At 44.3% G+C, this 15,818-nt stretch overlaps 1 protein-coding gene across 1 annotated transcript; it reads left to right on the top strand.

The window, feature by feature from the left end:
• Nucleotides 1-3,990: 3,990 nt before the first annotated feature.
• On the top strand, nt 3,991-6,855 carry LOC311428971 (uncharacterized protein). Its single transcript, XM_084540165.1, has 2 exons — nt 3,991-5,473; nt 5,539-6,855. The coding sequence occupies exon 1, from the start codon at nt 3,997-3,999 to the stop codon at nt 5,065-5,067; it is 1,071 nt and encodes a 356-aa protein (XP_084396291.1). The 5' UTR covers nt 3,991-3,996; the 3' UTR covers nt 5,068-5,473; nt 5,539-6,855.
• Nucleotides 6,856-15,818: the final 8,963 nt, after the last annotated feature.

The following is a 15,818-nucleotide window of genomic DNA, read 5'->3' as shown; positions in this document are numbered from 1 at the left end:
GCAAATGAAGTGTTTTCTGAATGTTAATGCTTTTATTGCACATACTGCAACAGCACAAGTTGTGTACGTCCGTGCGAAAACAAAATAAACAGAAGCCCCAAACCTTGGTTGCCTTACTAATATAATTTAGAAGAAGGCTACAAAAAGTAGCCGACATGCAGTCTGATACAGAGCCATCTACTGGGAGCACACAGTCTTAGGAGGCAATGAGAACTACTTTCTGGATCCCAGTGACATGAGCAGCATTTCTTTCCACAAAGAGATGTTCATTAGCAACACCGCCCAGCTTCCTGAGCTGCTAGCAACAGCCTCACTGTAAAACTGGGTATGGAAAATGTCGACATGTACAACATCCAGATTGTTTGTGGTGCTGTCTAAAACAAAAGGGGATTTTCAGACAGAAGCAAACATCCCAGCACATTAAAACAAGGCCACCTCCATTACCAATGAATTTTGTTCACCTTACTTGCAACTCCATTGATCCTTTACATACAGTCAGTGAATCCGATGAGAAGAAAAAGAAAAAAGGTACCTGTCCGCAGATTTCTTCTGGCGATGCAACGTTTGTAAGCAGAACAGAAAGGTCCAGGGTGTGAACGGGAAACTTCTCCAAAGCGTGCAACACCGCGGGTGCCACGTAAGAAACCTGGCCGTACCCCTCTTTTCCTACTATTAGCAGACGGGGCTGGCATGATGTTGGTTCACAGAAAGCACTCCTAGAACAGGAGTTAAGAAAACAAGTTTATAAATGAGGTGCTGAATAGACACACAGATGTTCCAAGTAATTTTCCTATAGACTTTCTTTTCCCTCCCCAAATAATCCAAATGGCAGCGGTACATTAAATACATGTAAGATTTCCAGTTAAGTTATTCAGTCATTCCAATTGTTTCACCTTCTTCCCTTGTGTTTCCTATTCTTTACTAAACCAAGACTGCAAATTAATATCCCTGCAATCTTGCTTTACTTTATTATAAATTTATTATTTATTATATATTTATTATTTACTTTATTATAAATTTATTTTTATTTAAAAATAAATTGGTGAGGAGCATTTGTTTCCCCACTACAATCAGGCTGTACCTTTGCTGGCTTAAATCAAAGATGCTAGAGACTTAGCCTTGCTCTAAAGCACAGAAAATCTTCTGGACAGCACAGCAATAGAAACTGAGAAAAATAACTGATCCAGCTGTGACAACATGATCTAACTTTCCAACTGTGGGCTTGCATGACTTCCATACTAAAATATCACAAGATTAACACAACTTGGTGGCTTAACAAATAAAGACACCATTCAATTTTTTCTCAAGGTGTTTTAACAAGCCCTTTCTCGGTTTTCTTTCTGCTACATAATTCACTACTGGTTTAACAATCCTGGAAAACAGAAGGGCAAAAGGTGGCAACACAAACCCATAAAGCTGGGGTATTTTTAGCTAAAAGGACAGACAGCACATTTATGTGGTCTTGAGTCTTTCAAAGAATGCCATGGATTAAGTCAACGTGTTCTGGTAGTCTACGGATCACTTTGGCTTACGAAGAGAAGCCTGGGCTTTTCAATTTGGTCATTCAGAGCAACTTCATTACAACTTTAGTCCCTCCACCCTTTCTTCTTGTGAATACCAAGCACCCCTTCAACACACAAACTTGATGTTGCCCCTTCGTCTACCACCCCTCGCACTTTTAACAGCTGGAACTGTTTACAAAGACTCAGCAGACCTGAGAATTTAAACGTAACAGGGATCTATCTTTCTTTACCTGCTGAAACAGAGGCAATTTTTCTCTGGTCCGTCAGGCATTCCATCTTTTAATTCATCTCCAGAAACCAAGGATGCATCGTCATCACTGTCAAACATATCATCTTGTAAAATAGGATTGAAATGGTCTGAAAGGCAAAAGAGGTTTGTTAACTTTCCTGAATAGCCTTTGTCTCTTTTTCTCTTCCATTAATACAGCTTCTAAATCAGTGCCAAAACCCTTTCTTCATTTGAGAGCACACACTGAAAGCTATTTCCTAGAGTTCAGCCCACCACAGATCTAAGGAGATGGCACAAGGCCCTACAAAGCTCTACTAAGTCCCACTGATGTGTACGTGTGTTGGGAATTGGCATAATTGTTCGATCTAAGCTTGCTTTAAGCAACCAGGGTAGGCCTTAGAAATCTCAGGGCCTGCTGTAGCTGAGCAAACCAGGCTGCCAGAGTAACTGTGAGAAGCTCCCACGGCAATGACTCCCACATCACCCAATTAAGGAACTCAGAAAATATTGTTATCAGCAGCTGGCCTCAAGGACTAGGCCTACGTGACCGTTAAGCACAAAGGGGGTTGTTTTCCTAACTTCTAATCAAAAAGGGGGGCTCTTTTCTTGCAGGTGGTGTTATTTTCTTATAACTGTTTGTCTGAGTGCTTTTGACCAATAATCTTGTGTGAAACACTGTCCACCCCTGTAAAATTCACTATAAAAGTTGGACTATTCGGGCAATAAAATGGTGAAGCATGATCTGACTCTGCTGGTGTCTGTCGTGCTTTCGTCCGTGCTTCGCAACAAATGGCGCCCGAACAGGCTGAGACCTGAACTGGACCTGAACAGGACATCGCAGCGGGAGACCTGAACAGGGCCTGAACAGGACATCGCAGCGGGACAGACATCGCACCGGAGCAGGACATCGCAGCACCGGAGCAGACATCGCAGCCGAGCACGGACATCGCAGCGGCGCCGGGGCGAACATCGCAGCGCAGCGGGACACCAGCGCAGCGGGACACCAGCGGCGCCGGCACATCCGAACGCAGGTAGAGCAGGAGACCAGCGGCGTTGGGACCAGCGGCGCCGGGCGCCGGGACATCGGCGCGGCGCCGGGACCAGTGCCGCCGGGGACCAGCGGCGCCGCGACATCACAGCGCCGAGACTGAGACATCGGAGCGGCGCGGGACATCGGAGTGGACATCGGAGCGGACATCGCACCGGCGCTGCACCTGACCAGACACCGAGCCGCAAACACTGTACAAAGGACTCACGGTAAGACACGGGGAAAGGAAACCGTGGGGAGCGTGGGAAAAGATCCGCGGGGAAGCGCGGGAAACGGAACCGCGCAGGGACGCGGGAAAAGGAGCCGCGGAAAACGCGGGACATTGAAATAATCGCGGTGCGATGCGGGACATCCGAGATGGAGTTGCTACGGGAGACCAGAGGCGTCAGTGGACAACGGTAGTCGACTCTCACCGTGTGGCGAGTCGGCACAGAGCAGAGGGGCGGACATCAGGACCCTGCAGCCTGTCTGACGTAACCATGGAGGCAGCAGCGGCTGTGCTGCTTCTCTCTGGCATTCTTTGTATAAGAGGGTTATCTTGCACTGCAAAAAAGACTATTTCTCCCCAGATCGGTGTTATAACTATGTTTCTGGATAACATTCCGTGGGGTTGCCACATTCTACGGATTACTAATGACGACTTAGCTCTATTGCGGGGCAGGAGTGCAGAGACGCAGATTACACTGCCAAATGACCACCAGCAGGCTCTTTCACAAACAGCTTCTAAGGTTGCAGCTGGCACTGCCTGCAGCCGTATAGCGGACGTTACACTCTCTTTCCTAACTAGTAATCATGTGTCTCATCCATTTGTGGTGAATGGTCAGTGGCAAAAAGAAAAGGGGGAGAGTAAGGGGCGACAAAGACAGAAACGGTACCAGGAGGATGCCACTGACACTAACAGCACGGGTAATAGGAGTAGTATAAGTGACACAGGTGCAGGGCGGCGGCGGGCGCTGCCGTGCTGTGGGGCGCTTTGCCTGCTGCTTGCCCTCACCTGACTGTGCACTGCCGCCAACAGTGTTAGAGCAAAATGTGAAGACTGCTCAGATGGCAGTGATGAGAGTGCTCGTGTGAAGAAGACGTGTGCTGAATCTGACTTTGTGTGCAACAGTGGTCAGTGTGTGCCAAACAGATGACAGTGTGATGGGGATCCAGACTGTGAAGATAGGTCTGACGAAAGTTCTGAGCTGTGTCATATGAGAGCATGCCGGGTAAATGAAATCAGCTGTGGTCCTCAGTCAACCCAGTGTATCCCAGTGTCCTGGAAATGTGATGGTGAAAAAGACTGTGACAGAGATCCTGATTGCAAGGATGGAAGTGATGAAATTAACTGCCCTTCTCGGACCTGCAGGCCAGACCAGTTCAGATGTGAAGATGGGAACTGTGTCCATGGGAGTAGGCAGTGCAGTGGTGTGAGAGACTGTCTGGATAGCACTGATGAAGCAAACTGTAACAATGTTATTCAGTGCTCTGGACCTGGCAAATTCAAGTGCAGAAGTGGAGAATGCATAGATATCAATAAAGTGTGTAACCAGCAGAGAGACTGCAAGGACTGGGGTGATGAGCCCCTGAAGGAATGCATCATAAATGAATGTGACTGTCCAGCTGGGTTTGAGTTTGTAGACAAGAGAAACTGTGGAGATATTGATGAATGTCAAAACCCTGGTATCTGTAGTCAAATCTGTATCAACCTGAAAGGTGGCTACGAATGTGAATGTAGCCGTGGATATCAGATGAATTCTGCTACAGGAACCTGGAAAGGGCCATACAGGTATAGAAATACAAATAACACCTGTGATTACAATGACGCTGCTAAGCAGGGTTTAGGGGCTTATAGCATGGAGACAAGGGGTAACAACTACAGTGTTTGGAACAATTGTACAGCTTTGGCCTTACCTCCTGATGTTTTTCTGATTTGTGGTGATAGGGCCTGGCAAGGTATTGCTGCAAATGCTATCAGATGTCCATGTTACTTAGATAAACTCATTGTATTTGCTCCTAGCTTGTTACAGTTGTGTGAGATCACCAGACATAAATGGGCATTGCTTGCATTGGATTGCAATGATAATGTTGAATTGTGTGGGGTTGCAGCTAGAGCGGCATTGGCAATTTTAGTGCCTGGAGTGGCATCTGCAGCCGCACGTAACAACTGCTTGGCTGTGGGGATCGGCTGTGGTGTGGACGCCCCTAGGTGCACCCTGAGCGTTTTGTTCGGAGGGGACTCCACTCTCAGCTGCTCACCGCAGGAGCAGACAAAGATCTCCTGAAGCTGCAGACAAACAGTATGTTTTCAGCTGCTGGAGGGATACTAACTGGAGTGTTAATAATTGTGTGTGTTATTCTTAAATGTCCAGGTATTTTGTGTTGAAAGTATTTGTGTAAGGGTAAGGTTTTAAAACAAAGTGTTGCAAGTCATTTCACGAGGAACACAATGAGAGACAATGCTTGTTTGTTTGCTTATCATTCTAAATTATGTTCTTGTGGTATGATTGAGAGTGAGATGTGCCAGAGGCCTCTGGGTGTGCGATTGTGCTCTGTATGTGTGATTGTACTGTGTGAATGAGAGCGCACTTTTGCCATAGTGCAGGTTATTGCCATAGTGCAGGTTTGCCATAGTGCAGGTTATTGCCTTAGTGCAGGTTTGCCACAGTGCAGATTATTGCCTTAGTGCAGGTTATTGCCATAGTGCAGGATTCTGGAATATGGCCCTAGTACAGGTTATCGTTGCCATAGTGCAGGATTCCGGAATATAGCCATAGTTCAGGTTATTGTTGCCATAGTGCAGGATTCCGGAATATAACCATAGTACAGGTTATTGTTGCCATAGTGCAGGATTCCGGAATATAGCCTTAGTACAGGTTATTGTTGCCACAGTGCAGGATCCCGGGATATAACCATAGGGCAGGCTAAAAGCATAGGAAATTGGTGCCGGCAAAAATCAGAAGAAATGGATTTATTACAGCGCTGTTAGAAAAACGGGGAGTCAATTGTAAGCAACTAGCAGGGCTAGTTGTGATCGGTTGAGCAAAATCAAGTTTCACTAGTACGGAGTCATTGTTTGAAGTAGCCACTTGGAGAAATTTAAGGGAATGTACTGTTTAGACCTTTTCAACTCACAAATTCATTACTTTCCTGAAAGAGCACATGAGAAAGAGTCAATATGGTATCAATCCTTTCAATCAATGGTTCACTGATTTGTTTGAAACAATGCATAGATGGTTACTGGGATTAGTCAAAGGGGGATTAAGGATTCTGTTCATTGTGGTGTCAATCATCATTACACATAGTATTATGTTAAATGTGGTTAAAGGGTTACTTGCAAAATGTTATAGGGATTTTGAAGTGGTGCCGGGAACAGGTACCCAGTGGATCACTGCAAAGTGGACTGAAGCAGTTTTAGAATCTGCACACGCTGAAGACGACCATGAAGAGGTTCCTGATAATCATTCTGACAATGACGTGGGCTGTGACACCCTTTGATCACCATCAAGTGATTAGGTTTAAGTGTGTTACTATTAGATTGTGTTACCATTAAATGCTTACAGTAATTATAGTATTATTAGGGTAAAGTTATATAGTTGTGTTATATTGTATATTTGACACCTACTGTAAAACCAAGTACTGCCTGTACTAAAAGAAAACGGGGGAATTGTTGGGAATTGGCATAATTGTTCGATCTAAGCTTGCTTTAAGCAACCAGGGTAGGCCTTAGAAATCTCAGGGCCTGCTGTAGCTGAGCAAACCAAGCTGCCAGAGTAACTGTGAGAAGCTCCCACTGCAATGACTCCCACATCACCCAATTAAGGAACTCAGATAATATTGTTATCAGCAGCTGGCCTCAAGGACTAGGCCTACGTGGCCGTTAAGCACAAAGGGGGTTGTTTTCCTAACTTCTAATCAAAAGGGGGGTTCTTTTCTTGCAGGTGGTGTTATTTTCTTAACGGTTTGTCTGAGTGCTTTTGACCAATAATCTTGTGTGAAACACTGTCCACCCCTGTAAAATTCACTATAAAAGTTGGACTATTCGGGCAATAAAATGGTGAAGCATGATCTGACTCTGCTGGTGTCTGTCGTGCTTTCGTCCGTGCTTCGCAACATACGTGTAAGGTATGCTACTCTTGGTGATTTTTTTCTCCCCCTTAGAATAAAGGAGATTACGAACAATTTCTGCAGTTGCTAAATAGCTAAAATAAAACAAAAACAAACAAGACCATTTCTTTCTGGAGGAGGTTCCCACAATGAAAGCACGGGGATAAAGGATGTGATGGCCACAGAATTCCATTCATCTAGTAAATATCAATGCTAATTGATCTCACGTGTATAGTACGATCCACAAACATTTAAATTAGGAGACTGGTTAAAAATGATGATAGCTAAAACAATATTTAGCTTAGACCAGTTATACTTGTATCCTGGTCCTGACATTCTTCAGAAAGGAATTAGAAACATTGACCTAGAAATGCTTCCCCTCCAAAGATCTGAGTTTTGATTTTTTAAAGAAAAATAGGTGCCTTATACTTCAAACCTCAAGTCAACCTCTACAAATGCTAATTATCTTAGCTGCCCTCAGAAGCAGGATGCTTCAGTAGAGAACGCATCGTCCTTTACTGTGTATTGAGTCATTCAGAGCTTCCATTTGGCATTTCAGTTTCAAATCCACAATAAAACCTATGCGTTGTATTCCAGAGTTGCCCAAAAAAAAGACATGCACATGGAAATAATAAAATTCTACCACCATTATGTCTGAAAGGTTTAAGTTGATTGCACAAACCGCAAGTTTTTGCTTTAGCAGAATTATAAAGAAGTGGATGCTGTGGTTATACCTTGCTGTCGGTCCTTCTTTAGCGCAAGCTGTGCATGCGGGAAGATCTTCTGCACAACTTGTAAAATATTCTCTACTGATCTTTTAAAAAGTGGCTTGAAAATGGGTGATAGTGCTTATACGGGTGAAGCCTTGATCCGGTTTGAAGCTGGAACAACCTTCTTCATAGCCATGAAAAAGTCCTTTGCTTTTATTTTAATAGAATTAACGTCTAGTAGCAACTTCTCCCTACTTGCATAAATCTGAGGATAGCATCGGCGTAGAGAGCACAGCGCAGCTTCAGTACATAAAGATTTGATATCTGCACCACAGTATCCTAACAAACAAAAATCAAACGTTACATCGGTCAAGGCCCAGGTTTACAACATGCAACATTTAAAGAATTTGTAATGCCAAAACCAAACAGCTTAACAGGGAATTCAAAGTGCTATCGCTCTGCAGGGAAGTTTCATGTTGCTCACTGCCTGATATCCTGCGCTTATGCAGCTGAAGCAGACTCCTCATCAAAAACTATACTCTCGAGGAAGATGCCCCAGAACCATTTAATGTTCTCAGACAACAAGAGGAACGATAACAAAGAGTAAATAGATGAAAGCATCTCACTCAGATTGCTATGAAGGTGTGCCAGCTGCCTCGTTGACTAGTTGTGCAGCAAGGCACAAGAGCATGGGTACTGCCTGGTACAAGCTAAGGTTCTTTACAACTTGGTCACAAGCAAGAATCCGTTTCTGTTTCAGTCTTACCAATGCATTTCTCAGCTAGTTCATCATGCAACATGTCCGGTGGCTGAGGGGTCCAGTCACAAGTATGAATCTTGAAAATTTCTTTTCTAGCCTGGAAGCAAAATCATTGCATTTTAGCTTGTCCCAAGTTTTCCTTAAAAATACCAACAAGAAACAAACAAACCAAAAGGCAAACAAACAGACAAAAAAAAACAGTCCTCCCTCAAAACCCCTCATCTATTAATACACTTTTCTTACTTGCTCAACTTTCAAGTATTTTACAGTTATTTAATATACGCTCTGCATTTTCAACCAGGAAATTGAATATTTCTTATTTGTTATACTGAACTTTTTCTAGGAACCTACAATGAAAGAAAAGGCATTTATAGCTTCAATAACAAGTTTCCAAACTATGAGACCTAAGGACCCAGAGGAAAATACTGTAATGAAAAATTTATCCAGAAACATTTCTTTGCTGTCCAAAAAACTTCTCTAAAACTTAGCAAGCTTTCATTGGGACAGTCTCATTACTTCATCACATTTGCTTTCCAGTCAGTAAATTCGCAGAAAGCACTTCTGGCACAATGCTTCCAATTGCTACAATTACTATAAAGAAGAAAAGAATTATGACTCAAACTACTACCACTGATCCGGGGCACAATCAAATGCAAACACGTCCCCTATTCACTCATAAGTGAAGGATTGAGACCAAAAACACAACTTCATGATGAAAGCGCCCAAGTGGACTAAATAATTAAGCAAACAGGTACAACTTTGGGAATGAAAGGTTTGATTATAGAACTAACTACTTGGTGGTATCATCCTGACCATATATATCCAGTACCAGATTTGCCCTCCATGGAACAACGCAGTGTCTCCACGTGTCACTCTTTTGTTCAAGTTGTCAATTATTTTTTTTTCCTATAAAGTTGGACTTTGCCATGGTAGCACTAACGTTGAATTTAAGTTCTCACCTCTTAATTTGGCAAGTTGAAGAGGAAGTGTCTGCCAAAGCGTCCTGGTCTTCATAAAGCAGGATCTATAGAATCCAGTCTGTTGGTAGCTCCGATTACCATGATCTCCCCTCTGTTATCTATGCCATCCATAAGCGTCTGAAGAGTTGCAACAATGGAACTAATAGAAAAATATAATTTTTACTTACTGGTTCAGTAAATTTTGTTACATTCCACATGACTTTTTTGATGCCGGAATAACCTTCTTCCTAGTGGTCATTCAAAACTGGGAAAAAAATAGTCTACCAAGTCGGGGTTTTTTTGATTTGATAATAAATCTGCAGACTGTTAAGTCATCAAGCACTTCAAGACTGTTTGAAATAATCTCTACGTTAATATAAAAGGAGTACTGCACACTTCTGCTCAGGAAGAAAATCACGGAAAATGTCAACTTTGATTTTAGATGTTGAATTTGTTGCAGTGAGATCTTCCTCATCGCACGATTCTATTTCGATTTAAACCATATTATCTATGGAGAGACCAAGATTAGGACAAGAACAGCACAGAGTTCAGCATGAAGCCAATCAGGAGCTCAAGTTTGTATTCTTTGTATTCAACTTTACCCTTCTCTTGCTGGAAGGACCTGCTTTTTGACTCTCCTTCTCTTCACTAGGAGCATGTTCCCTCTTGCATTCGTAATGCTCTTTCTCAGTGGTTTTAGTCTTGTCCTTTGTATCTTGGCATCTCTCTGTAACAGCTGAGGAGGAAAGGTTTTTAGAGCTACATTCAGTGTCAGACTTGAGAGAGGAAGTTTGCCGCAATTTCTCACCAGGCTCACAAGACTCTTTGCCATACAAAACGGTTTCTTTTGAAATGAGGTCACGTTCTTTCGATCTTCTTGCTTTCTCCTTGTCTCCACGGTCATCACATTGGTACTGGGCGAGGTATTCATCATTCCCAGGAGATTTCGGAGGGTCCACGACACTGCACAAAATAAAATCACATTTCTCACTTCTGCTGAAGGACATGAATATTAAGAGTAAAACCTTCCAACGTCGAACAAACAAACAAAAACCTCCGAACTACAGGAACCCTCGCAAAGATATGCCATTTAGAAACCTCTCCTGTGATTAGGACACCTTCTTCAGCTCCCAGAGAAAGTGCTTTTTCCCCTCTTGCTTCTGAAGCCATTGCACTAAAAAAGCAAACGCATCTGTCTCCCTCCACATGCTGCTCTGAATAAGAGCCAGAATATTCAAAGCCACTCTATTTGTTCTCCCCACATAGCCGAAAAAACACCAGTTGAAAGAGTTTTCTACCTCTCTCCACGAATTTACATCCACATATCCTATGACTGCAAAAATAGAAGGCGGGGCTCAGGAGAAACAGCCAGTGCTGGAAATGAAAAAAAGCAGCTTGTTTCTTCAGAGTCTTAAGCCTATGCTACTAGGAACAAAACAAAACAAAACAAAACAAGAGGAGAGGAGAACAACAGCGGGAAATTTACCTATTCTCCAGGTGTTCAATTGCAAAGCCTCCTCTGGAGGATCAACAGTTGTGAATTCAGTGTGCTTAGGAGAAATCAGATCTACATCTGAACCACAACTATTTCAGTAGTATCGCGAACTTCTGTTACTCTGAAGAAGCAGTCAGCACCGTTTCTATGTTAGGAAAGAGCTGAACAGAGTCTGTTATTCACATCAAGTAGTCAGGCAGGTTTCTTTAGGAAGGCTGGGTTTCACTAGAACATTACTAGCCTGTAAGCCTCATGGCATCACCTTCCATCTTGACTGCTGAACCTCCTTGCTCCCTACTATCTTCTTTGCCAAGATACAGCTGTCCACATTTACATTTCCTACTTGGCTGGACTGAATTTAAGAAGATCTTGCATCTAAGAAAGGGAACAAAAGCTGCTGCCCAGCAGCGTCTGGCTCAGGGAGGAGTGAGAAAGCTCTGTGCAGCCCCCAAGGTCCGTGCAGCAGGAGGCAGGAGGTGCTCCAGGCTCCCAGCAGCAGTTCCCCTGCGGCCTGTGCAGGGAGAGGCCCCTGGTGGAGCAGGCTGTCCCCCTGCAGCCCATGGGTCCCCCGTGGAGCAGATCTCCACGCTGCAGCCCCCCTGTGGCTGGAGGAGCCCCCAGTGGAGCAGGTGGCTGTGGCCTGGAGGAGGCCGCGGCCTGTGGAGAGCCCCCGCAGGAGCAGGCCCCGGGCTGGACTGGAACAGGCTGTGCTGAGCCTGCTTTGCCCGTGACGCTCCTTGTGGAGTGATCTCTGTGATAAATTAGTGGGGGGTTTGTTCATTGTCTTTGAGGAATTTGGAGAAACTGCTGAAGAGATAAGGTTGTACAAATTAACGGCCTTGGTAAAGGGGAGGATTAAAGCAAGCAGATAACAGGAGGGAGTATTGGATACACATCCTTGAGTGAAACCAGACATCCTGTCTGCCGCTTCATTACCCCCACCTGAATACGAGCACAACGTGTGAACACCAGCAGAGGAACAACGACCCCCCCTCTCAACAATAAACTGCGCAGCCTCAGCCAGTTCAATAGGTCTCGATAAGCTGGAACTCGACTGCTATAAAATAGCTACCCTGGAAAGGGAAGGTGCGTGCTGTTGCGGAGCGGAGACTCCCCAGCCGCCCAGCGCTGTTTTGCTTGTGTCTGCTTACTTGATTAATAAAATAATTTCAATAGACCAGTAAATTGTGTGGTCTAATTTATAACAATTTGGTGCCGTGACTCGGATGAAGGCAAATCTGATTGAAAGACCTTCGGAGGGGGCGCCCCGCTGATTTCAGCGGCCTTCGCTAGGACTACTTTCAATCAAACCCTTCACCGACGAACCCAAAATTAGTCACAAGCAAATAAAACCGGTAAACCCCAGGCAACCTTTGTGCACGAAGCCCGAACGAAGACCCACGGGGTGGGTAAGTATAGGCCGGTGTTCCGTTCGGTTGGGGTTGGGTATCCCGGAGCACGACATTTGAGACGTCCAAGTGCGGACGAAGCGAGTGCGGACCCCTCGGTAGTGCGGTTCCCACCTCCCGCGAGGGACTGGGCCACGAAAAGGGGGAAGCGTTGTGTGTGTGTGTGTGAAGGTGCTCCGGAAGATGGGACAGAAGAAAAGTAAGCCTTCTGGCCCCATGAGGGAGGGATCCAATGCTGTAGGGATACCCTCTGTTCCTTCTGATAGTCCGTTAGGACAAATGATTAAGAATTGGGATGATTCCCCTTTTAGGCGGGGAAGGAATAAAGTAAAAATGATACATTATTGTGTTGAAGTTTGGGGTGGTAAACAGATTCGAGGAGACCACCTTTACTGGCCTGTATTTGGGTCTTTTGAAGATTGGGTTTGTCAGGCCTAAATATTTATGTAAACTCAAAGGAACCCTTTAGTCTAGAAGAAAGTGAGTATGTGCACCTCTGGATAAATTCAGATACGAGGATGCATCTATATCCTCTAAAAGAAAAAGGAGGGCGGGATAAAAAGAGAAAGGACTTAGAAGTCCCAACACCGCCCCCGCCCTATATTCCACTGCCCGCACCAACGGCTCCCGTCCTTAATGGACTCCCCGAATTAGCTAATCCAGGAGAATCGGAATCGGATCATGAAACACAGGGGCCAGTAACCAGAAGCAGGGCAAGAAATCAGAAATCTGCTTTAAGGGAGGGATTATATCCTCTACGAGAAATAGCGATGGGGGGACCCCAGCCAGGAATGGAATATGTGGCCATCCCCATTAACTCTGGGGATGTCCGAGATTTTAAGAAAAGGACAGGAGGAGGGTAAGCAAGCTTTAATGGCAACTGGCATAGTGTTTGCAGCTGCTGAGGAATAATTCTAACTGGAATAATAACTGTACATTGTATATTGTATATATAAAAGCCCGGGCATTTTTGTTAAAGTATTCTTTTATTCATATGTTAATATGTAAATATGTAAATATAAGAACTGCCATTGAGGTGTATGTCTAAGGGAACAAAATTTGCCCATACATATTATCGGCTCATCAGGTTTAAATGTCCTCAGTGTAATTGTCAACAGGCAGTTAATTTACAGTGGTTTGATTTTATTTGTGTATCTATATATTGTGAATTTTGGAGGGATTGGGATTGACTAGTAAAGAGCTTCTAGGAAAACAGTGGAATATTAACCACTGTAGATTACAATAGGAAAAGTTCAAAGCAAAGAAACCCCAAGGAAAAGCCCCCTAGGGTGTATACTAACACATTGGAGGGATATAGTGGGGTGAGAGGGTATAGAAAGTAAAAGAACTCTTATCAAATATTGTAATCAATGGTGGCCACTTTATAAACTAGAGGATGGAGCGGAGTGGCCCCTAAATGGAACTATTAATTATAACACCATATTACAGTTAATGTTGTTTTTTTGTGGAAAGAAGGAAAATGGGATGAAATATGGTATATTGATTGATATGTTGTTTCAGTATCTTGGAGGGAAAAGGTATGGAATTAAGTTGGACTCTGACTGAGCCTTTGGTGTTGGTATTAGAAAAGTACGGGCTTGAGAAAGATAAAGGAAGTGTTAAAAGGGTTGCTGAAGGTGTTAAAGGTGTGGCATGTAGTATTTAACAGAGCTGTTTGAAATTGAATGAGCAGGGAAAGGTGATGTAGGCATTATCTAAGTAACAGTCTAGAAGTTTTGGTATATTTGCATATTTGCTGTGATGTTTGTTCAGTTTCCCAAGCATCGGGGAGGGGGGGAACAGCCTGCTCCACCAGGGGCCTCTCCAGCAGCCGCAGGGGGGCTTCAGCTCCAGCGCCTGGAGCGCCTCCTCCCCCTCCTTCTGCACTGACTTTGGTGTCTGCGGGGGGGTTTCTCGCTCTCCCAACTGCTGTTGAGCAGCAGGGTTTTGTTCGTTTGTTTGTCTGTTTGTTTTCGTGGATGTGCTCTCACAGAGGCACGGACTGTGTTGCTCATGGCTTGGCTCTGGGCAGCAGTGGGCCCCTTTGGGGCCAGATGAAATTGTCCCTTACCTACCACGGGGAGGTTTCTGGGTTTTTCTCACGGGGGCTGCCACTGCAGTTTCCCACTCCCCCCCCCCCCCCCCCCCCCGAACCTTGCCAGCAAACCCAATACACTGGGGCAGCTAAGTCATTACTGACTTGTAAAGCTTCAGGGATTAAATTAACTAATGAAACCCTAAATGTGATGGGGGTAGAAGGTACTGGGATAACAGTGCCACTTTTGGGGAATACTAAGCTGAGACCAGGGGATAAAATGATCACTGGGCAATTATTGTATGTATCCAAGGCGGAAACTAACTTGTTGGGAAGGGATTTGATGATTAAATTGGGCATTCAACTAGTAAATTGTTAGACTGGAATAACAGTGTTATTAATGGAGTGCTCTCAGGCCCTGAGAGCAAACGTATATTCACCTCTGACTGGAAAGACTCTGAAATGGGGGTGGAAGCAACAATATAGGTGGACAATTTTACCTCAGGGGTTTACAGGGCCACCTATCTATTTGGGTAAATTCTAAAAAAGGTTTTGGAGCAATTACAACCTCCCAAGGAGGTATTAATGTTACAAATATGTGGATCATTTTAAGGAAAATCGATACTCCCCAATGGGAGAGAAATGCTGAATAAAGTGATAATGAGGCAAATATTAACTGTTTTACATCAGAAGAGTCATTGGGAGGTGCAAGCAATGTGTGATGTTGTTCTAAGAAAGCATGTCTGTGTAGAAATATATACTTTAGGGAAGCACACATGCAGAGGATGTACTATATGTCAAAAGGTAAATAAAAAAGGTCTTCTGTAACCTATCTAGAGGGGGACAGGAGCCAGGGCTTTGACCTTTCCAAAGTATACAGGTAGACTTTACTGAGTTACTTGTTTGTCCTAATTGACCATGTGACTGAATGAGTGTAAAGTTTTACTGCAAGGATTAAAGCAGGCCTTAGAGATTGAGTGGGATTTTCACAGCCCCTGGCACCCCTCCTCTTCTGGAAAGGTAGAGCGAATGAATGGTGAAATTAAGAAACAACTAACAAAACTTATGCTGGAAATTAAGGCTTCTTGGGTAAAATGCTTACCCCTTGCACTGTTAAACATATGGATGCAGCCCAGAACTGATGTAGGAATTTCTCCTTTTGAAATGCTATATGGTATGCCCTATGACTTGGAATTGCCACTTGATCACCCTCAATTCTAATGAAGACTTTGAAAGAGACTCTTTTTAACACCACGATGGGGAAGGCCCCTATGTTGTTTTGCTTACTACAGAAACAGCCCTTTGGACTGCGGAGAAAGGATGGACACATGCCAGCCGTGTTAAAGGACCCATCTGTGACGAGAAGTGGGAGATCGCTCCAGGAAACAAAGACCTGGAGCTCACATTGCGACAAACTCGATAGGTACCGTGGGTTAAGGTAGAGGCTCTCCCCTGAAGAACACTACTGCTGCTGAGAAGAACTAAAACCTCGTAGTTGGCTGCAACCCAACTGACGAGTGAGGCAGAGGAGTGAATAAGTGGGGAAAGAAATGGGCCTCAG

The sequence above is a fragment of the Aythya ferina genome, assembly GCF_964211825.1.
Source record: "Aythya ferina genome assembly, contig: HAP1_SCAFFOLD_225, whole genome shotgun sequence".
In the NCBI taxonomy this organism is placed as follows: domain Eukaryota; kingdom Metazoa; phylum Chordata; class Aves; order Anseriformes; family Anatidae; genus Aythya; species Aythya ferina.
This window is presented reverse-complemented; position numbering and strand designations above follow the sequence as displayed.